At 34.9% G+C, this 22,791-nt stretch overlaps 1 protein-coding gene across 2 annotated transcripts in view; it reads right to left on the bottom strand.

Annotated features, from left to right (window-relative positions):
• Positions 1–22,791, bottom strand: part of NCBP1 (nuclear cap binding protein subunit 1) — a 54,239-nt gene that overhangs the window by 27,637 nt on the left and 3,811 nt on the right. Inside the window, exons 2-9 of one of the 2 annotated variants that reach the window (XM_074207926.1) lie at positions 11,386–11,471; positions 9,498–9,598; positions 9,072–9,228; positions 5,878–5,985; positions 5,156–5,277; positions 3,583–3,652; positions 1,207–1,422; positions 520–617 (exon numbers count right to left, since the gene is read on the bottom strand). In XM_074207926.1, the coding sequence (XP_074064027.1) occupies positions 520–617; positions 1,207–1,422; positions 3,583–3,652; positions 5,156–5,277; positions 5,878–5,985; positions 9,072–9,228; positions 9,498–9,598; positions 11,386–11,471 (958 nt within the window). Of the gene's footprint in view, positions 1–519; positions 618–1,206; positions 1,423–3,582; positions 3,653–5,155; positions 5,278–5,877; positions 5,986–9,071; positions 9,229–9,497; positions 9,599–11,385; positions 11,472–22,791 lie in introns of those variants that run through there. The other variant, XM_074207927.1, reaches the window with a different exon arrangement.

Genomic DNA, 22,791 nt, shown 5'->3' with positions numbered 1-22,791 from the left:
GACTTTTGAAAAGAGTTTGAAAATATCAAGCAATTAATTTCTCTTTTATGTATCCTTTTCACTTTATACCTACACAGAAAAAAAAAAATCAAGTCAAATTTCAAGAAATACTTTATAGAAATAATGCCTTCCAAGTAGTTTGAGATTATGGAAGCAAGAAAAAAATGGTATGAAATCACTTGTGTTTTTATCTTCCCACAAAATTCTGCTTAAATGAAACAAAAATTTTTCTATTAAGGAATAGGTAGCAATACCCAGAAAATAAGACTCAAAACTTATCACAAAGCAAAAGGATTTAAGGGAAAAGAAAGCAAAGAGAATTTGTCCCTAATCAAACAAGGTACTAAATATGGAGTCAAACTTTTCTTTTAAAATCTCTATCTTGTCTGCTCTTACAAAAGCTCATTTTTCTTTTCTATGACCTGTAAAGTTTATTTCTCTAAATTATATGCTTATTTCTAAGTTTCTATAAAGCTTACTGCTTTATAGCTTCTATGACCTATAAAGCTTACTTCTTACCATGTCTTCCTTTCCTTCCAATGGGTTTTAATGATGAAGTGAAGATGTTCTTCTATTACAAATCTCTCCACAGAATGACTACCTGGCATAACAGGACCCTAAAACAAAATCATTATGCACAAAGTATTTTCATGAAAAATTTCTATAATTGTTAGAAGCTTTATTATCCACTGTTATCAACTCCACAAATCAAAGTCTATTTCATATCTACTAAGATTCTATGAAAGATTCCACACCTCATTATCACTATCATTCTTCTATATCCACTTTTTCCAATGAACACAAACTAAAGATCATGCCACTGAATTTATTCTAAATTTTACTTTTTAAAGTAAATATGAAATATAAACAAAATATGAATTTCATAGGGACTGGGACTAGACTTAAAAATTCATTTATACTTCCAAATGAGAAAACTTGTTTCGCCAATACAAGCTAGTCTCCTCTTAGAGTTGCCCAGAGTCCTGAGAAGTGGAGGAAGTTTACATAAGCATTAAAGTGGCAGTTCTTCCAAATTTTAAGGCTCCCTATTGACTAGATAACATTTCCTCTCCTGAACTTGGATATGTTGCTATGTAACACATATATTTGTGCTTTCTAAAAGTACACAAAGAACTTATCACAGAACACAAGACAAGGGACATGATATTAAAATGCTGTGAGTTAGTTATCATCTGTCACAAATACCTCAGGATCATCTGTGTAATCAAACATCCTAAAGATGACTCTCGGCATTGGGTACACTGAATCCTCTGTGTGTGGTGGTGGTGTAAAAGGAGGCAGATTGTGCTGCAAGGCTTCACAAAGAATGCTGTCAAAGGCAAGGTAGGGTCTCAGGATATGTCGTTCCTGCCAGCGATCTTTTTTTAATTTCTGAATCTGGGCCCAAAGGCAATCTAAATACTAAAGATAGAAATTTAAATTTAAGTTTAAAATTAACTCCAGATAATTTCAATAAATAAATAAAAACAACTACCACAGAACAATCAAAACAAATGCTATAAAATTACAAAGAACAGGCAAGGTTTCAGAGAAGTGATATGAGAAGCCCCCCACCTCATTCCTTTGTAGAGGGGGAAGGAAGGTCTATGGGTGTGGTATATTGCACATATTTTTAAGACATTTTCAAACACTAATCAGTTTTGTGATTTCCCCCCCTATTTTTTTCTTTAAAAATGTTATTTGTAATATAGGATAGTTCCCTGAAAAGAGAGGAAGCTAAGGAAAATTGGTGATGCTAATAAAAAAATGTTTTTAACTCCCAAAGATATCAATAAAAATTCATTTTGAAAAAAATTAACCCAGGACAGGAATGAATATGTCATGATACTTTTTTTTAACTTGCCCAAGGTAACACAGCTAGGCACTTATCAAGTGTCTGAGGCTGGATTTGAACTCAAGTCCTCCTGACTCCAGGGCAGGTGCTCTATCCATTGCGCCACCTAGAGGCCCCATGATATGCTTTTACAGGACTTATTTCTTTTGCTTGGCTCTATTTTAATAGTGATATCCCAAAATCCCTTTATTTTCACTAACTTAAACCTAAATTAGAAACACAAATTCTCTTACATTTGGATTGCTGGATAGCAAAATACTTGAATCACATGAGGACATACCATTCCATCCATTGAGGAATTTACAGTTTTAGACACACAAAAAAAGACACACACGAAACACTTAGAAAACTACACAAAGCAATATGTAAAAGATACTTATTTCTAGAGTAATTGGAGTTTATAAAGTACTTTTATACTCCTAATATATTATCTCATTTGATCTCATACTGACCCAGTAAGGCAGGCAAAAAAGATCTTGACCCCATTTGATGAAGAAACAGGAGACTGGAAAAGATCACATAGCTACAACACAGCTGGGACTAAAACTCATAAGTCTTTTAAATACAAACCCAGGGGCAGCTGAGTGGCACAGTAGATGGAGTGTCAGCTCTGGAATCAGGAGGACTTGAGTTCAAATCTGACCTTAGACACTTAATAATCATCTACCTGTGTGAACCATGGGAAACCCTTGCAAAATGGGCTAAGTGCTAAACCCAGTGTTAGACATTAGACACTAGACCATGATGCCACAAGGTTCTACCTCATTTAAAGTACATTTTAAATCAATAGAGAGAAATAAAAACAATGAAAATATATAGAGATCAGAGTGAGCAATACACCCAACAGCCACTTGTCCACATGCAAATCACTAAAGGTGCCTATCTGGCTCCTAGGTAAAACATGAGTGAAATGAGATACTCTCTAAGGTCCTTCCAGTTCTAAGGGTCTGTGATTCCACATAGACATGGTTCAATAAAAAATGTCAAGTCACTTTAGAACTTCCTGCTATGTAAGTGAGGGGTTGAACGCAATGAGCCTGAGATCCTTTCTAGCTATAAAATAATCTGGCAAGCTCTAACTGTGGTTTATTACCTATTCCTGTTTTGAAGTCTTACCAATTTGGTAAGTCCTTCAGAGCTTGTGACATGGTTTCAGCCTTTGAGAACTAACCAGTGGGTAAATTCCATGCAAGGCAAAAGTGTTCAATGGAGTCTTGACAATCCTATGTCACTGAGTGGTCTGGGGGATTTCACTAGGGTGGAAATTACCTATAATGACAAATATTGCAACTTCGTTGTAACTAAAGGCTTGTAGAGTTGGTCTAAAGGGGGTACTGATCTTTATTATGTAATTTTAATCTATTAATCTAAATCATGCATTATCTAATTTTAGTCTTTACAACAATCCTGAAGCACAATTCCCATTTTATAGATGAGGAAACAGGATCAGAGGCAGGATTCAAAATAAGTCATCTTGAATCCAAGACAGCAAATTATCTAATATGTCATGCTAAAGATTGGAAGGGATCTTAAGAGATCATCTAATCTGACCCCCTCATTTTATAAATGGTTTAAAATTTCGGTGACTTGCCAAAGATCACACTGCTATTAAGTGGCAAGGCTGACACTAGAACCATCTCCTGAATCTTAGATAATGTTTTTCTCAACATACACACTAATACTGAGCTGACCATTCTTTTTTAAAAAAAGTAAATGAAATACTTTACCTCTTCTTGAGGATGGGGTTTATCAGCAGTCCACACTTGTAACAATGGAACATGAGTTTTTTGACGTCTTCTAAAAATACAAACAAAAAATGGATAATTATTAAAATTAACCCATTACCTTAAATAGCAACAAAGCAATATAATAATTCACAAAACTCTTCAGCTTCTTCTGATATCTTACTCCTAGCAGAATGACCATATCTTAGAAAAATGTAAAGTAACTATTATAATTTTTTATTCATGCCCACTAATACCAGAAAATATTAAACAATTTAAGAACATCCTTCCAATATCATCGAAGATATGAATATTTTAAGTTTATAAGCAATTATGCTGGACAACAGTCAACTAGCCATACACAGAATTCAACATCAGAATATCAAAATTAAATAAAACAAAAAGTTAAATCTCAAACCAACTGAAGGTTCATTATTCTTCTTCCTAGCAATTAAGTATAAATAATAATAATAAATAACAATAAACAAATAAGTAATAACAAATAATAATAAAGATGACTCCCAAGAGGAAAAAAGAAAAAGGAAGCTGTACGTCCCCTCCAACATCATTGTCCTGCACAGTCTTGGGGTCTAGCTTATCAAATGAACAAAACAAAAAAATCAACTTGGTCCCAAGCCTCCAGCACTTATTCAACTCTGGGGAAACCTATCATCAGCCAGAGGCTCCCTGAATCATAAGGCCATAACCCAAGGTTATGAATCCAGTGTCCTTCAGGTATTTTATTTTTTTGCACGTCCTAGAAAGACTGTGTACATTGTTGTTATTCAATATACAATTTGTTGCATTGTTAAATAGATTTGAAGAACCTTATAGGTGCTTCTTGCTTCATCAACTCTTCCCAATTGTTTCACTCCACTCACCATCCCAAGAGGGAATACAGAATTCAGAATAACAATAACTGCTCCATGTTCTTGCTCCCTTCTAGGTCCATGAACCCAATACTACAATTTAAAAGAAAATTGGGAAAGCCTAACTCACAGCAAAAATTTTCCCCAGAGCAGCCTACAAATTTCAGCTCTCAAAAAAAACAAACTGAATTACAAAGCAGTGATCAGCCTACAGTTTAGAGATCTCTATAAGGAAGAAAATCAGTCATTATTGTTGTAGTGAGGATTATAAGATACAATGTTAAGAAAGTCAGTCTTGGAAAAAAAAAGGTCAGCCTTGAAAGATCACTGAACATGGATCATAAATGCAAGCTGTCACTCGTAATTGTCTGGGTCTGAATATATCTATTTAAAAAAAAAAAGTTGGCCTGGGTGTCCTCTAGTGCAGTGTTTTAATATTCTGTGATTCCATGGAAGATACGTGAAGGTTAAACTGAAAAGTGTTTAAAAATATGGAGAAAAATGAAAATTCCTAATAAAAACAACTAGTAAGATACTTACAAAATGAGCAAGAAGATTCTTTGTCTAGTAATATTTTTTTAAATTAAACCTCTACTTTTGAGAAATCAAAAAAGTTGCAAAATTAAAGGATATTAAATTAAAATAGCAGTATATCACTCCAGGAAATTAGCAAAAGAAAACAAAGATTGTGTTGGATGTATTCTTACTTTAGATAGCTTTCAACAGTGGAAAAGATGCGATCCATCTCTGCATCTTTTTTTTCATATAACTCCTTTCCAACCCAAGGCAAGGATGACAGAAATGCAAACACATACCAATCACGTCGTACCTACAGTAAACAAAGAAAGTGTTTCACAATGTACTTCTAAAATTAATTTTTCTCATAAAAGAATTCCAAAAGGAGATTTTCTAGGGTCCAAGAAGGAAGTATGGTCAGCCTAGAGGATTTTTAGAAAGACCAAGTGTACATTTTTAATTTCTCAGTTAAATCAAAACTCTAAAAATAAAGATTTCTCAAATTCAATTCATTTCAAAAAGTATTTACTATGTGTGGCATGCAATAAATATATATTTAATAAATGTGTAAATAAATAAAACAGTTGTTGTTCTCAAGAAACTAACACAGTACTTGGAGGAAACAATCAGTACAAAAATAGAAAATAAAAGTTATTTTTCCTTATAGGAGTATAACATCCAGTAATTAAAATACAGGGAGGAAAAACTTGAGCATATTACAAACCATCCTACTGTGACAGAAAAGAGAATTTACTCTGTAATCAGAATCTAGGATTCCTGACCTAGCTAAAACCTTCTTCTTATGATTCCAATTCCAGAACATTTTCTACCACACCACTATGGTTTGTTGTGAGAAGGAAATGAGAATAAAAGTAAAGTTTTATAATATTAAGATACTAATTGCTCTTCTTACCTGAGGTACATCTTCTTCCTGAGTTACACTTACAAAATTTTCAAACATGGCTACCATTGATGGAGCAGCTATTACATGACAATTCACAAGATCTGATAAAAAATGTACCTATCAGGTAAAAAATATACAGGCATATGTTAGTAAATAGTCTACAACATATTAGAAAGATTATATTCTATAATGCTGAAAAGGATTTTTTTTACAAAATTCACACTTGTCTCTATTAAAACCCCCATAAAATATAACAGACCTTCCCTTAAAGGAAATAAAATCTATTAAATTTAACCAAATGTTAAAAGTAGAGGGCAGCTAGGTGGCACAATGGATAGAGCACTGGCCCTGGAGATAGGAGGACCTGAGTTCAAATATGACCTCAGACATTTAATAATTCCCTAGCTGTGTGACCTTGGGCAAGTCATTGCCTTAAATAAAATTTTTTAAAAAGTTATATGTAAAGAAGAAAAGCTAAAGTCCTTTCCAATAAGATCCACAAGTATGCCTATAAATCACTACCACTTAAACTGGTGCTAGAAATGCTATCTCTAGCAAGAAAAAGAAAACCAAAGGAATCAGCACAAGCAAAGATTATATGATTTACTTAGAAAACAAAAAGAAATTGAAACAATAAGTTTCAGCAAAACTGTAGGATATAAAAGAAATCCACATAAAACATCAGCAACCAAAAATTAATTAAATTCCATTCAAAATAATTACAGACGCTCTATTTGTAGATCCAAATAATTACAGAAATATTGTCTATGGAAAGGTGAAGTCATTATAGTAAAATTATAATATCTAATTTGCTTAGACAGTGCTGCACCAAATAAGAGTTAGAAAAAATAAGTTCACATTGAGGAACAAAAAGGTCAAGACTCTCCAGAGTAAAAATTCCAATAAAAAAAAAAAGAAACTGAATTACAAAGCAGTAATCATTTGTAAACATACTGTTTTACAAAGCAGCATTAACATTTGATAATTCCAAAGATCCCAATTAATGGGAAAAGAGTTCATTATCAGACAAACTATTAGCAATCTGGAAGAAATTAGATTTAACACATCATACTATATACCAAGATAAAGTCCAAATGAATAAAAGATCTAAATATAAAAGATCACGTCATAAATTGAGAAAGGAAGAAATTATTTTACAGCAATAGAAAATAGGTTAAGAATTTGTGATGGGGCAGCTAGGTGGTGCAGTGGATAAAGCACCGGCCCTGGAGTCAGGAGTACCTGGGTTCAAATCTGGTCTCAGACACTTAATAATTACCTAGCTGTGTGGCCTTGGGCAAGCCACTTAACCCCATTGCCTTGCAAAAACTAAAGAATTCGTGATAAAACAAGTGTGAGAATCAAACAAGAAAAAAATGGACAATTTTGATTATATAAAATTTAAAAATTCTTGCACATTCAAATTTAATACAATAAAAATCAGAAAGGAAACTGGTAAATAGGAGAAAAATCTTGGCAGCATGTTTCTATGAATAGGTTTTATATCTAAGATATAAAGGAAAGTGATATAAATTTATAAGACCAAGAACCATTCCATAACAGAGTAATGGTCAAAGAATATGAACAGAAAGTTTTGAAAGTAGGAAACCCAACAAACAACAATCATATGCTCCAAATCACTAATAATTAGAGAAATACATTAATACACTAATAATAACCAATGCTCCAAAATCACTAATAATTAGAGAAATACAAACTAACTCTAAAATTCCACCTCAGAATCATAAAACTGGCAAAGAGGAAAATGACAGTTGGAGGAGAACTATGAGAAAATAGACACACTGGTGGAATGTGAACTGGTTCAGTTATTCTGGAACACAACCTGGAAATTCCAAAAGTCCCCCAAATTACTAAACTGTGCATACTCTTTGACATAGCTATACTATTAGCAGGCCTAAACTGCATGAGACTAAAAAAAAGAGAACAGTACCAATATGTACAAAAATGTTTATAGTAGTCCTTTTCATGACAGCCAAAATCTAGAAACCAAGGGAGTGTGTTCTTATCAGGAATATTTAAATAAACTATGGTAATATTAGCATAATGGATTTATTGTGCCATAAGATAACCTATAAAACCAAGTTTCAAGGGGTGCCATAAGATAACCTATAAAACCAAGTTTAAGGGGAAATTAAGAAAAGATTTATGAATTCATGGAGAGCAAAGTGAACATAGCTAGGTGAACAATTTATACAATATAACAATATTAAAGAGAAAAATAACTTTGAAAGACTTTAGAAGTCTCATCAATTTAATGAGAAACTATAAGACAAATACACTGAATATGAAACATACAACTCATCTCCTGCCAGTGATGAATTTAAATAAAGAGAAATACATTTTCAGTCATGGCCAACATTGGAATTTGTTTTGATCTCTGCATATTTATGGTAAGTTTTGTTGTTGTTGAATTAAGGAAGAAGGGGGGGGGAGGATGTTCTGGGAAAAATATATTACAAAGTCATATAAAAATAAATTTTAAAAAGTAAAACAAGAGTAATAACAATGCTGGCTACACAATCTATAGAAGAAGGAAGGCCTGAACAAAAAGGCAGTATGAGGAATTATATTGGAAAGCATACTGAATTTGAAGTTCAAATTTAAAAGTGTCTTGGCCAATTTACCACATGTAATCTTGGGGAAATTACTTAAACACTCCATCTATAAAAAGATGGGGTTGAACTAAAAAGGTCCTTTCCAGAGTCTCACATAGTATGAGAGAACATGAACAAGTTGTAATTTGCAATACTGGAACTATCCACATAGATGTAATCTCAGATTTAATTTCCAATTAAAAAGATTAGATTTTCCAGGAGGCTTAAGAAAAGCACAAGCTTGAAATACTTTCTACTTATATTTCGGTCAGGGAAGAAAACAACTTCAATGATAAGGAACAATCTCTTCCTTAAAATTCTTTTGAAATCTTAATACTTTTAAGACATGGTTCTAAATTTGCTTAGGAAACTGCAATATTGCTTCAAGAAGAAATCTCTTCACCACAACTGTAAAGGGAAAAATTTAAACAAGGTGAATGTGAGGCTTAAGGTGAAATGAAGGATTGTAAATAAATAAAGAAAACTAAAAGGAAAAAAAAATCTTTCTACCTATACTTCTCAAACTTTCTCCTCTTCCACCCAAACTCGGGAAAATATATAACCAAACCAAACCAAAATCAAACCTACCAAAATCACAGCTTCATCATAGTTGTTTGCTTTCAAAGATTCTTTAAGTTGACGAATCATGGCTTCCACAAATTCCCCACCAAAGTTGTAATTCCGGGCATTAAGTAGTCCAACTAATGTGGTGTAAACCGTCAATTTCAAAGGAAACAGACGTGCACTAAGATAAAAACCAAACATATGTTCATATGCATGATAGGACACATAAAATGAAAGAAATTATTATATTTCAAAAAATTATCTGAAAATAATAAGTTGGTAAATAAGGCTTTTATAAAACTATTCAAAAAATTTAAGGTTTTGTTTTTTAACAAAATGCTAGTTATTTTACAACTAAAACATAGAAAGTTAACCATGAATTACAAATATGCCTTAAAATATTTTCAAGACAGGCAAAATATTAATACCATACATCCTTTGCATACATACACTGTACAAAGAATTCTTAGAATCTTGCTCTTGTAGTTGGGAAGATCAGCCTCCAGAACACCAGCTAAGCCTTCTAGGTTGCTTTCCAATGAGAAAGTACTCTAAAGGGAGATCAAATTTAGCTTAAGGAAAGATGACATTATCCCTTAGTGATAAATCAATTTTGAAAAATAAATATTATTATCATTAACTTTTATATTACACTTCCAATGTATCCCATTCCTTCCCTCTCCCAGAAAGTCATCTTATAACAAAGAAGAAAATTGAAAAACAAAACCCCTCAAAAAAAATATTTTGACAAAATCTATAATGTTCCATACCCACAATCATCTACTTCCTTTGATACCATCTCATATATCTTCTGGGGCTAAAAGTCAAATTTCATAGCATTGTCAACTGTTTTGGTGCTATTATGACTTCTATTTATTTGTTGTAGATATTGTATATACTGTTTTCCTGCTTCCACTTAACTTTATCATACTTATCATCTCTTATAGCACAATAATATTATATTGTTTAGGCATATCCTTCAGATCTTGAGTGTTCTGTTTCTGGTTCTGGGTTCCTACAGAAAGTATCATTATAAATACCTGTGTGTAAACAGAGGCTTTCTTTTTAACAGTAACATTCTTGAAGTGTATGTCTAGTACTGGAATATCTGGGTCAAAGGTTAGGGACATTTTACACACTGTTTTTCATGTAATTCTATTTAATATCAATGTTAATTATTTTCTTCACAATAATGTGAAGAAACATTTTTCAAAGTACAAAGTAGCATGACAGGTTTTGTAGGGAATAAACGTAAAGAAAAAAAGTCTTTGCTCTTTAGCAACATATGAATTGCTAGACCCATGGACAACAACAGAAAAGAGGTAGTAGAATAAAGTACAGAAAAGCAATAAACTAGCAGTCTAGGAAATCTTGACCTGGACATTTATTAGCAGTAAAGCTTTAGACAAGAATTAACTGACTCTCTTGACTATTTACTATATCACATCCAAAACTTCTTTATATTTTATCTCTTCAATGATTTTCCCTTCCATTTTTTTCCTTTCTACAACTGCCCTTACCTAAGTGCAGGCTTTCATTACCACTAATCCTGAATATGGCAAAAGACATTTATCTCCTGACTTAAATTTTTACCATTTCTAATCATTCTTCATACAACTTACCAGAAGAAAAAGAAATCCAAATAAAATTCTGTTACCTACTGAATTAAGTTGAAACTATAATTCAGAATTCAAAGTGCCTCTCTACTTTTCCTGCCTAATCTCACATTCCTCTTCTCCACAAATGTTATGTTCCAGCTAAATTTCACAACTTGTCCTCTATGTAATCCAATACCTTCATTCCTTTACTCATGCTGTTACCAACATTCAGCCACCCTTCCTCTCCCCAACCACCCCCGCTACTTAAAATACTGTCCGTCCTTTAATTGGCCCTGAACCAGTCTTGTTTGCTTGTGTGCACTCTATTTCTCTCTTACTCTTTTTGCCACATTTTATTTAGTGTTATTATATATTATACAATTACTGCTTATTTGTTTACATTAAATATCCCCTACAAGATGATAAATTCTGTGATGACAGGACCATAGCTTAACTTTGTACCTGAAAGCATTTTGCACAATGCTTTCTACATAATATGTGAACTCTTCTTCACTAAGAACAACAAAAAACAAAACAGAATGAAAGAAAACAAAAAAAAAAATGAATGTACTTGGTACTTCAATATGTAAAACAATCTTTGCAAAAACACTTAATATTTTTTTAAAAAAGACAGCTTTATCTAAGAAATGCAAGTATAAAACGATCAAGCTTTTAACATTCAGATTTTTCAATATATTGCCACTAGAAAAGTTCTGACATTTATCTGTGATAGTTCCTACCTTTTCTCCTACTCTGCATATTAGAGATTCTATCCGATCTTCAATCTCAATTGATTGCAAGGTCTTCTTCCTTTTGTGGGGTTGTTCTGTTTTAACAATACAGAAAAAATTAAAGATTAGCATGATCCATTCTGATTTAGTTGTTTAAAAAAAAAGAACTCTGATTTTCTAAGCAACTATAGTCATAACTTTTGAGTTGGCCAAAAAATGGCAAGATTTGAATGGCTGCTGTCTTCTTTAAGCTAATATCTCTGAATTTTGTCTTTTAAGATACTGCTACTGACAAAGTCTTTTTAGCTAGGCTAGAAAGATGAAATTAGTCTCTCATCACTCACAAAGTAGTTTGTCCTTTAATGACAACAAAGCTAGTAATGATATGCTCCTGTTTCCTGGACTGTTTGCTGGAATTCTAACTTGAAAAATTACTATTCTCAAGTCTTACATGTAAACTCCATTCTCAGATGTTAACTTGATTTCCCATTAGCTTATTATAGCTAAGTTGTAGTGATTCATGTTTCATTCCAATGTGTGGCCAAAGCATTTCTGATAATCAATCACTGTTTTTGGTTAACAGTCTACCATCCATCAAATAGCTGATCTATGACAAACTATGCTACAATGAGTACAACTTTCTACAACCTAGGTATAACAAAGGACATCTTCAATAGGATCCAGAAACCTGTTATATGTTCATATACAATGTTAATCTTTCCTTTTATATTCTGAAAAGTTGAAATCAAAAGTGTTTCCTATTTTTGAGGAATAGAATATTTTTTAAAAAGCAGAAAGAACCCTGCATATGAAACAATCTCTATGCTACATATCTTCCTTTAAAAATATGCATACTGGGGGGGGGGGGGCAGAGCCAGGATGGCAACAAGAGCAGATCCTGTCTTAGGCACTCTCTCATAAATCTTCGAAACTAAGGACTTTAACAAAATTTGAGACAGAACCCACAGAGGGACCCAGTGAGGCAGTTCTCCTACTCAAGGTAACCTGGAAAACAACAGAAAGGCTCTGCTCCCCGGGTCAGAGGGGTGGCCCATCAGAGCCAAAGAACTTCAACTTCCTGGAGGCAGCCCCAGGGTGCTGGGAGCCACAGCTCACAGCAGTGGGGGAGTTTCTTGAGCTGCACCCCGGGGAGCACCGGGCACAAATTGGGGGAACAGAGGGGGGACCTCTGCCAGAGAGAGCACATGAAGCCCAGCCTTCAGGCCCAGCTAGCAACAGCATGGCCACCATCCAGGAACAGAAGCAGGTAGAGCCCATAAGCAGGAGCCCCCATGGCATGAGCCCATTGAACCTAGGCAGGGGAGTGAAGAGAGACTGCAGAGCTCTGTCCTCTGCCTCTGGAACAGGACTCTGGGGCTCTGACCACATTCACATCCTGATTGCAGTCTAGCCCCCCCCCCCCCAATAGAACAACAGGGGCCCTCTCCACCTCCTATACCTGAGGGGGGCGCATATGGTCATTCACAGACCAGGAGGAAGGACAGAGCCTTACACACTGACACCCTTGTGGGAGTGTCCCAAAAGCTCAGAAAGCACCCCCAAAACAGGCTTAGGCTGGGAAAATGAGCAAGCAGAGGAACACCATTGAGAAATATTTTGCCTGTGAGCCCAAGAAGGATCAAAACACTCAGTCTGAAGATGAGGAAGCGCAAGCTCCTACATCTAAAGACTCCAAGAAAAGCAGAAATTGGGCTCAGGTTATGACAGAGCTCAAAAGACTTTGAAAATCAAATGAGGGAGTTAGAAGGAAAAACTGGGAAAAGAAAGGAGATGCAGGAAAAACCATGAAAATGAAGTCAGCAGCTTAGTCAAGGAAATCCAAAAAAAATGCTGAAGAAAATAGCATGCTAAAATCCAGCTTAGGTCAAATGGATAAAACAGTTCAAAAAGTTACTGAGGAGATGAATACTTTAAAAAGCAAAATTGGCCAGATGGAAAAAGAGATAAGAAAGCTCTCTAAGGAAAACAAATCCTTCAGACAAAGAATAGAACTCAGGGAGATAAGATGAATTTATGAGAAATCAGGACTCATTACTTCAAAACTAAAAAAAATGAAAAATTAGAAGAAAATGTGAAACATCTCATTGAAAAAATAACTGATATGGAAAACAGATTTAGGAAAAATAATTTAAAAATTATTGGAATACCTGAAAGTCATGATCAGGAAAAGAGCCTTGACAACATTTTCAAAGAATCACTACAGGAAAATTGTTGATATCCTAGAAGCAGAGGGCAAAATAGAAATGGAGAGAATCCACCGATCCCCCCGAGAAAGAGATCCCCAAAACCCAACCCCTAGGAATATTATAGCCAAGTTCCAGAACTCCCAAGTCAAAGAGAAAATATTACAAGCAGCCAGAAGGACACAGTTCAAATACCGTGGAGCTGCAGTCAGGATCACACAGGACTTAGCAGCAACTACATTGGAAGCTCGTAGGGCTTGGAATATAATATACCGGAAGGCAAAAGAGCTTGGAATGCAACGGAGAATCAACTACTCAGCAAGGCTGAATGTCCTCTTCCAGGGAAAAAGATGGACTTTCAATGAACCAGGGGAATTTCAAATGTTCCTGTTGGAATGGCCAGAGCTGAACAGAAGGTTTGATCTTCAGATACAGGACTCAGGTGAAGCATAGAGATTGGAGTTGAGAGGGAAAATATGAGGGACTTAATGATGATGAACTGCATGTATTCCTGCATAGAAAAATGACACTGACAATACTCATATGAACCTTCTCACTTAATAGAGCAGGTAGAGGGAGCTTTTATAGTTGAAGCACAGGAGAAAGCTGAATTTGAAGATAAAATATGGTGTAAAAATGGAGTCAATAGAAAAAAAAAGGGAAATATAATGGGAGAAAGAAAAAGGAGAGGGGGAATAGGCCAAGATATTTCATATAAGATTTTTCTTTATTACAATGAGCTATTGCAATGATATGGAAGGGGGGAAGGCAAGGGGGAATGAGGGAATCTTCACTCTCATCAGATGTGGCTAGGAGAGGAAACAGCATATATACTCAATGGGGAATAGGCATCTGGAGTAAGAAGGGGGGGGGACAGGGGGAAGTGGGGGATGTGAGTGATGGAGGAGAGGATGGACCATGGGGGGACAGTGGTCAGATATATCACATTTTCTTTTTTACTTCTTGCAAGGGGCTGGGATTGGATGGCCTGTCCGGGACCATATAGGGCCAGGTGGATGCTGGGCCTAAGGGGTGGTATGGGGGCTTGGGCCCTCTTGGCCCCAGAGCCAGGGATCTGTCTGCTGCGCCACTAAGATACCCTACAGCAGAGTCAGAGTGAAAGGAGAGAGAGAGAAAATATAGGACATGGTAGTGGAGAAATACAAAAGGAGGGAGTTGCGATCAGCAATGGCAACAGTGGAATGGCAGTAACTTTTGTGATGGACTTATCATAAAAAATGTGATCCACCTGCAACAGAGTTGTCAGTGTTGGAACAAAGACTGAAGCACATTTTTTATTATAATTATTATTTGGGGGGGGGGGGTGAAGGGCAAATGGGGCTGGGTGGCCTGCCTGCCACATAGCAGGGTGATTGTTGGGTGTCTGAGGCCAGATTTGGACCCAGGTGCTCCTGGCTCAAGGGCCAGTGCTCTGTCTGCCACCCAGCCACTCCTGCTATTATTACTATTTTATTTTATTTTGGGCCTTTTTTTGGTTTTTGCAGGACAGTGGGGTTGGGATGGCTTGCATGTCACACGGCTGGGTGATTATTGGGTGTACTGGGCTGGATATGGGCTTGGGTGCTCCTGGCTCCAGAGCTGGTGCTCTGTCCATTGCGTCACCTGGCCATACCTACAATTGTTACCATTATTTTTTTTATTTTAATTTTTTTCTCTCCCCTTTACTTTATTGCTCAAGCGAGTCTATATTTTGGGGGGGGTATTCTGTTTACTCTTAAACAAGAATATTTTATTAATGTATAAAAAATTCTTTGTACAAAATGAGACTAAAGAAATAAATATTAAATATTAAAAAATATGCATACTATTTAACATGTTACTTTCAAAACTGCTCTGCTTGGCTTTATTTCTTCTGAACAAGAAGTTCAGAGTTCACAAAATATATGCACTGAAAACAAATTCAATGATTTTTTAACAACTTTCTATTTTTGCCTTACCACTGTTAAGTACTCCCTTCCCATTATAAACAGAACAAAAACCCCTTCTAACAAATTAGCAGAATTAAGTAAAACAAATCTACACCGTTACTCTGAATACATATATACATACATACATATATATGTATATATATACACACATACATACATATGTATATCTTTCTGCCATCTTGACTTTTGATCTCTATTTGAGGAGATGGGTACATGATTTATCATGTCTTCTGGAGTCATGTTAATCTTTGTTGTTGCTGCTATTAGTGATTCTGCCTATTTAACTTTGCTTCAGGTTCACATGAGTTTTATCAAGCTTCTCTGAAAATAAGATTTTCTTATGTGCAATATATTTATAAACCCTAATTTGTTTAGCCATTTCCCCAATGAGAGGCATGCCTTTAGCTTCCAGTTCTTTTCCTTTTAGTCCCTCCCTTCAGTATCTACCCTCTGAAGCTGAAGTTTGTTTTCCTGGTGACTATGCACTTCCCAGTAGCTCCTTTCTTAACTATCCAACTCCCTTTCCTTGCCCCATCTCTCCCCCTGCAAGTTTGAAGATTTCTACATCAACTCCCACCCTTAACTACCTTCCCTTTTTATATTTCTATTCTCTGTCCCTGTTGAGCTGGATATGTTTCTACACTAAATTATGCTTAACATTTTTTTAATATTCATTTTGCTAATAACATATAAAAAACCATCTTTAACATTTGCCTTTTTAAAATTGATTTCCAAAATCTCTTCCTCCCCCCTCCTTCCCTTAAGTTAAGAAATTTAATAGATAATACATGTGAAGTCATGAAAAATATTTCCAAATTAATTATGTTTCAAAAGAAAACATGGATCAAAAAAGAAAAAATTCCCAAAAAAACCTCAAGGAAAATAAAGTTTAAAAAAGGTATGTTTCAATTTGTATTCAAACACCATCATTTCTTTCCCAGGAAGTGGATAGTATTTTTCACAGTTCTATAGAACTGTTGTGGATCATTGTATTGCTGAGAATAGCTAAGTCATTAACAGTTGATCATCATTTAATATTACTATTACTGTGTATTATGTTCTACTCGTTTTGCTCACTTCAATTTGCTTCAGTTCATGTTAAGTCCTTCCAGGTTTTCTAAAAGCACACTGTTCATCCTTTCTTATATAATAGTATATTCCATCATGATCATAGACCATAACTTGTTCGGTCAATCCCCAGTTGATAGGCATCCCTTCAATTTCCATTTCTTTGCCACCAGAAAAAGTTGCAATAAACATTTTTGTTCAAATAGGTCCCTTTCCTTTTTTTTTTTCTTTTTAAATCACTCTGGGATACAAATATGATAATGTTATTGTTGAATCAAAGGGTACGCACACTTTGATTGCCCTTTGGACAGAGTTCCAAATTGCTCTCCAGAACAGTTTGATCAGTTCACAACCACACCAACAGTGCGTTAACGACCCAATTTTTCAACACAGCTCTCAACATATGTCTTTTCCCTTTTCTGTTATGTTAGCCAATCTAATATGTTTGTGAGGGGATACTTCAAAGCTGTTTCAATGAGTACATTTCTTTAATCAATGAGGCCTAACTTTATAAGAGAAATTTGCTGTAAAATTTATTCCCCAGTTTCTGCTTTTTTAATCTTGGCACTAGATTATTAGTCATTTACTCCTGTATATTGTATATCTAATCTATTCCACTGGTCCACCATTCTACTTCTTTGCTTGTACCAGACTGCTTTGATGATTGCAGCTTTATAAAACAGTTTGCGATCTGGCATAAATAGGCCAACTTCCTTCATATTTCTTTTATTGATTCCCTTTATACTCAATTGACCTTTTGATCTTTCAGATAATTTTGTTATTGTTTTCTAGCTCTAAAAATATTCTTTTGGTAGTTTGATTGGAATAATATCAAATAAGTAAACTAATAGTAAATTTTATTTTACTCATACACAATATTTCTCCATTTATTTAAATCTGAGCTTATTTGAGTGGTTTTTTGTTATTGTATTCATATAGTTTCTGGGTTTGTTTTTGCAGGTAGACTATGAGGTATTTTATATTGTCTGCGTTATTTTATTATTATTATTATTTTAGTTTTTGCAAGGCAATGGGGGTGGCTTGCCCAAGGCCACACAGCTAGGTAATTATTAAGAGTCTGAGGCCAGATTTGCACTCAGGTACTCTGGATTCCAGAGCTGATGCTCTATACACTGCGCCACCTAGCTGCCCCAGTAGTTATTTTAAATGGAATTTTTCTAACTCATGTTACTGTATCCAATGTATAGAAATACTGATGTTTTAATGTGAATTTATTTTATATCCTGCAACTTTTTTGAAGTTGTTAATTACTTTAGTTTTCAAAGTGATTCTATATGCTTCTCTAAGTATAGCATCATATTATCTGCAAGAAATATTTTATTTCTTCATTGCCTATTCTAATTTCTTTAATTTCTTTTTTCTTTTGCTATGCCCAGCATTTCTAGAACAATATTGAAAAATAGTACTGATAATGGACAGCTTTGCTTCTATTTTCTCTTCTATTAATCTGGACAGTTTATACTTTTATAAATATTCATCCATTTCATTTAGATTATCAGATTTATTGGCATATAAAGGGCAAAAATAGTTCCTAGTATTTGCTTTAATTTCTTCTTCATTGGTGAATTCACCCTTTCCATTTTTGATATTGGTAATTTAGTTTTCCTTTTTTTTCTTTAATCGAATTAGCCAATGGTTTATCTATTGTGTTCCCCCCACTCCCAATAAAATCAACTCCTAGTTTTACTAGCTCAAAGGTTTTCTACTTTTGTTACTGTTGAATTATGGTTTTTAATGTATGCTGCTATACTCTTCTGTTCATCCCATTCAGTAATGATTACTAACTTTAATTCCCTCCATCCTATTCCCCCCACCCCTATTTATCATTATCTCTCCTTTTACTCTGTCCCTTCTCAAACATCTGTTTTGCTTTTGATCTCTGGCACTTCCAATCTGCCTTCATTAATTTCGATATGCAGTTAAATGTGTATATCATGAGCCAAGTCTGATGAGTCATAAGCATCAAGTGATGATACCTGCCATGATCCCATCTTCCCCGCCATTGTAAAAAGGTTTTCCATTTGCACCTCTTTTATGTGAGATAACTTACCCCATTCTAACTTTACATTCCCCCTTTTGCCAATGCATTATCCCCTTTCCCCCTGCCCCAATTCTATTTTTTGGAAATCATTCCACATATTCAATGTATACCCATGCCTTCTATGTATTCACCTTCTGTCATAATAATAATAATAATAATGATAAAGTTCTTGAGAATCATAAGTATCACCTTCCCAAGGAAGAAACTAAATACTTTATAATCCTATTGAATCCCTTATGACTTCTCTCTCCTATTTACCTTTTTTTATGCTTCTACTGAGCTTTGTATTTGAAAGTTAAATTTTCTATTCAGCTCTGGTCTTTTCATTAGGAATGTTTGAAAGACCCAATTCCCACCCCCACCCCCACCCCCACCTCCAGCCTGGGACTGTACTCTCAGTTTAGCTGGGAAGATTATTCATGGTTGAAATTCTTGCTCCTTTGCCCTCTCAAATATCCTCACTGAAGAATTTTATTTTAGAGTTATTTGGAGGGGAATCTGAGAGAGCTGAGGTTGAGTCCCTGATTTTATTACAACATTTTGCTCTGCCTGTAGATGTTTTTTTTTAAAACCTTCCTTCTGGGTACACACAAGATTGAGATGCATTTGATGCCGCTCCCTACCCTGTTTTCTATGTCTGTTTACTATTCTCATATACCCAATTATAAAATACTAAGTTCCACTCACTTTCATTTTTTTTTAATTTAAGGCAATGGGGTTAAGTGACTTGCCTAAGGTCAACACAGCTGCACAATTATTAAGTGTCTGAGGCCACATTTGAACTCAGGTACTCCTGACTTCAGGGCCGATGCTCCATCACCCCTCCACCCACTTTTTCTTCCTTTCCACAGCAATATAATTTTCACTCTCCCTTTTCTTTCTTCTCTAAAAACCATTAGAACACATTTTCAGTGTTTATCTTATGCAACTCTGTCAATATTTTTCTTTTTATCCTATTAGAATATTAAGACTTTAACATTCATATAGCCTTTCCAAAAGCATGAATAAATTACTTTCTGTTTCTGTGAACTCATGTTTTATTTCAAAGTTTTTATTGAGCTTTTAGTCTTTTTCAATGAGAATGACTGAAATTCCTTTCTTTTGTGTTCTACTTTTCTCCCCTCTGTAAAAATATATTTAGCTTTGCAGGACAATCTCTTGATAGTAAACCTATGTTTTGCTTTTTTGGGGGGAATATTGCAACCTAACAACTCTTCTCATTACAGTAGAAGCTGTCAGGTTTTGTATGTTCTTGACTGTAATTTCTTGACACTTGAACTCTTTCTGTTATTTGTAATAATTTTTTCCCCTTTGACCAGGAAGTTCTGAATTTTACCTCTGATGTTCCTGTAACTTTTCTTATTGGGATTTCATTCAAAAGGTAATCAGTGCTTTCTTTTCATTTGCACTTTGCCCTTTGATTCTAAAGATTGAAGCAGTTTTCATTTTTAACTTCTTGAAATATAGCATCCAGGTTTTCTCTTCTATTTCCATTATAGTTTTCAGTGACTCTGAAGATTATTAAATTTATTCTCCTTTAGCTTGTCTTTTTTGTTCATAGCAAATGCACACACTTGCTTCTATTCACCTAATCCTTAGATTTTCAGTATTTCGTGATGTCTCAGGGAGTCACTGATTTCTGTTTGGTCTACTCTGATTTTGAGAGAATTCTTTACTTTAGTAAGATGTACCTTTGTGTTCTATTTATTCTACCAATTCTTCCCATCGATGCTTTTATTTCATTTTTATGTTTCTTTGCTTCTCCAGATCTTCATGTAATCCTTGTGGAAAATCTATGTCTGTTTATTTTGAATCTGCTTATAATCTATTTTCTAGATAGTATTTTTTTATATTAAAGTAGAAGAGCTATTCTTTAGAAGAGTCTTCTCCTGTTTATGCTTATCTCTAGCCTTAGTTCCGGAACTGGAGCTCTGTGCCCAGGCCAGGCTTGGCCCCCCCACTATGCTTTTTCGTTGAGTGATCAGCACTGCCCAATCTACAATCTTTGAGATTCAGAATACTGGGACTTCAGAGCCTTCTGTGTAATCTCAGGACAGAATGCTTTGAATGTTGAAGCCCTGGGTCTGGGGTCTCCCAGGATGAAGTTAGTCACTGGTGACAGACTCTCCTGGTCACTCCAAGGTTCAAACTGTGAGTACTGGATCATTTCAGGGCTTTCTCACGGAAGCTCTCTTTTCATTCTGCTTCTAGGTAATAAGCCATGAAGAATACTGATTTCCCTGGCTAGTTTCTGATCATGCTGAGAGATTTCTTTGTTCTTTACTGGTGTTAGTACTCCATTTTCAGCAAGGACCTTTTCAAATGGCTGTTGGTTGATTTTTTTATATGTAGTTCTGGGGAAGATGAAATTACTTACTGTAGATTTTCACTGGAATTCTTTATCATTATTTGTCTGGTGTTAATATTAAGGTAGGGGTGTGTGTGTGTGTGTGTGTGTGTGTTCAAATATGTTGGGAGCTGCACTGCTTGCTTCCATTCAGGCAACCAACTTAACTAGAGATATAAAACTTTTTTCCAGCAGTCTGAACAAGCCGAGGTCTTTCTATACAAAGATTAATTATATGTATTCATAAATATGTGGGGTCCTTGGAGAATACAATTCTCCAACCACAACACAGTATTAACCAAATCAGTTTAAATAATTTCCCCTAATGATTTATAGTCTAACATCAACTTTTAGATAGATCATTTATAAGGATGAAATTAAACTGCATCTATTTTTAGGTGGTACAGCAGATAGAGGGCTGGACTTAGAGTAAAGAAGACCTGAGTTGAAATCCTGCCTCAGACATTTATGAGTAGTGTAACCTTGTGAATGTCACTTAGCCTCTCTGTGCCTCAGTTTTCTCACCTGTAAAAATGAGGATAATAATAGCCCCTTTCTCTCTAGTTTGAGGAGTTTTTCTCTGAGGAACAAATAAAATAATACCTGGATAAGCAACTGGTAAACTTATACTATGCTAATAAATTCTAGCTAGAACCAAGGCCATCTTTAAAATGCTATAATATTGAACAATCTAGTACAATGCATTCCTCCTCCCTCTTATCTATGTATTTTTTCTCTTCTACTGGCTGCTTCCACTGCCAAGTTGGCTAGTTCACAAAAAAGAGTAGAGCAACCTAATGATTTTGGTGCACAGAAGAAAAGCTTTGCTGTGTGTTAGGGGATATTTGTGTTTTGAGATTCTTTACAGAAAAAAGGAAGCGGTATGCTACAAGTTAGTTTTTCCTCAAATAAACTTATAGGATCAGATATACTCCCGAAAAGTCTAATAATCATCACATCTGGGTTGAGGTAGAAAGAAATATCAATGAACTATCTTAAGAACAATGGCAATGTTAGAAATGATACATTTAAAGACTCCTAGGAAACCACAGGAGTTCCCAAATTGGTAACTTGATAAGAAAGTATTACAATGTAAAGGTCTCTATAGAAGAATCCTACCAAAAAAAAATCTTGCAATAGTTCTTAACAAGTTTATCATAAGTCAGTTACAGGGACAGCTACGTGACACAACGTGTAGAGCACTGGCCTGGGAGTCAGAAGGACCTGAGTTCAAATCCAGCCTCAGACACTTAATAATTACCTAGCTGTGTGGCTTTGGGCAAGCCACTTAACCCTATTGCCTTGCAAAAAACTAAAAAAAAAAAAAAGTCAGTTACAAGGACAAATGAAAATTAGAAAACAAGAGTTTCAAAAGAAGAGAAAGCTTAAATTAAAGTTCCTTTTACTATGTAAGACTTTAACAAAACTAATCATCTTTTTCAAACAAATTATGCTCTCCTTCACATTAAGTGAATGGACTCTAGTCTCTATTCTTCATAAAGTCATAAAGTCAGTCAAGTGGAACTTAAAACTATAAACTCAAAATTAAGCTATACCAAAAATTTAACTCAAGGTGAATGAAACCTATTTAGTATTGACTAGGCAGAAATTAGAAGTATGATCCAATTATCATCTAAAGATTCTAAAAGAAGCATCTTATGTTCCTGCCCTTCTGATCATGAATTTCAGTCCTTTCATCTCTTCTTACATTTCCACTCCTAACATTTTTTTTTCTTCTGCATGTCCTTAAATCCCACCTATATCCATCTGAGGTTCAGTGTATGC

The sequence above is a fragment of the Macrotis lagotis genome, chromosome X (genome assembly GCF_037893015.1).
Source record: "Macrotis lagotis isolate mMagLag1 chromosome X, bilby.v1.9.chrom.fasta, whole genome shotgun sequence".
NCBI classification, from domain to species: Eukaryota; Metazoa; Chordata; class Mammalia; order Peramelemorphia; family Peramelidae; genus Macrotis; species Macrotis lagotis.
The sequence above is the reverse complement of the archived record's forward strand: the minus strand, read 5'-3'. Positions and strand labels throughout refer to the sequence as shown.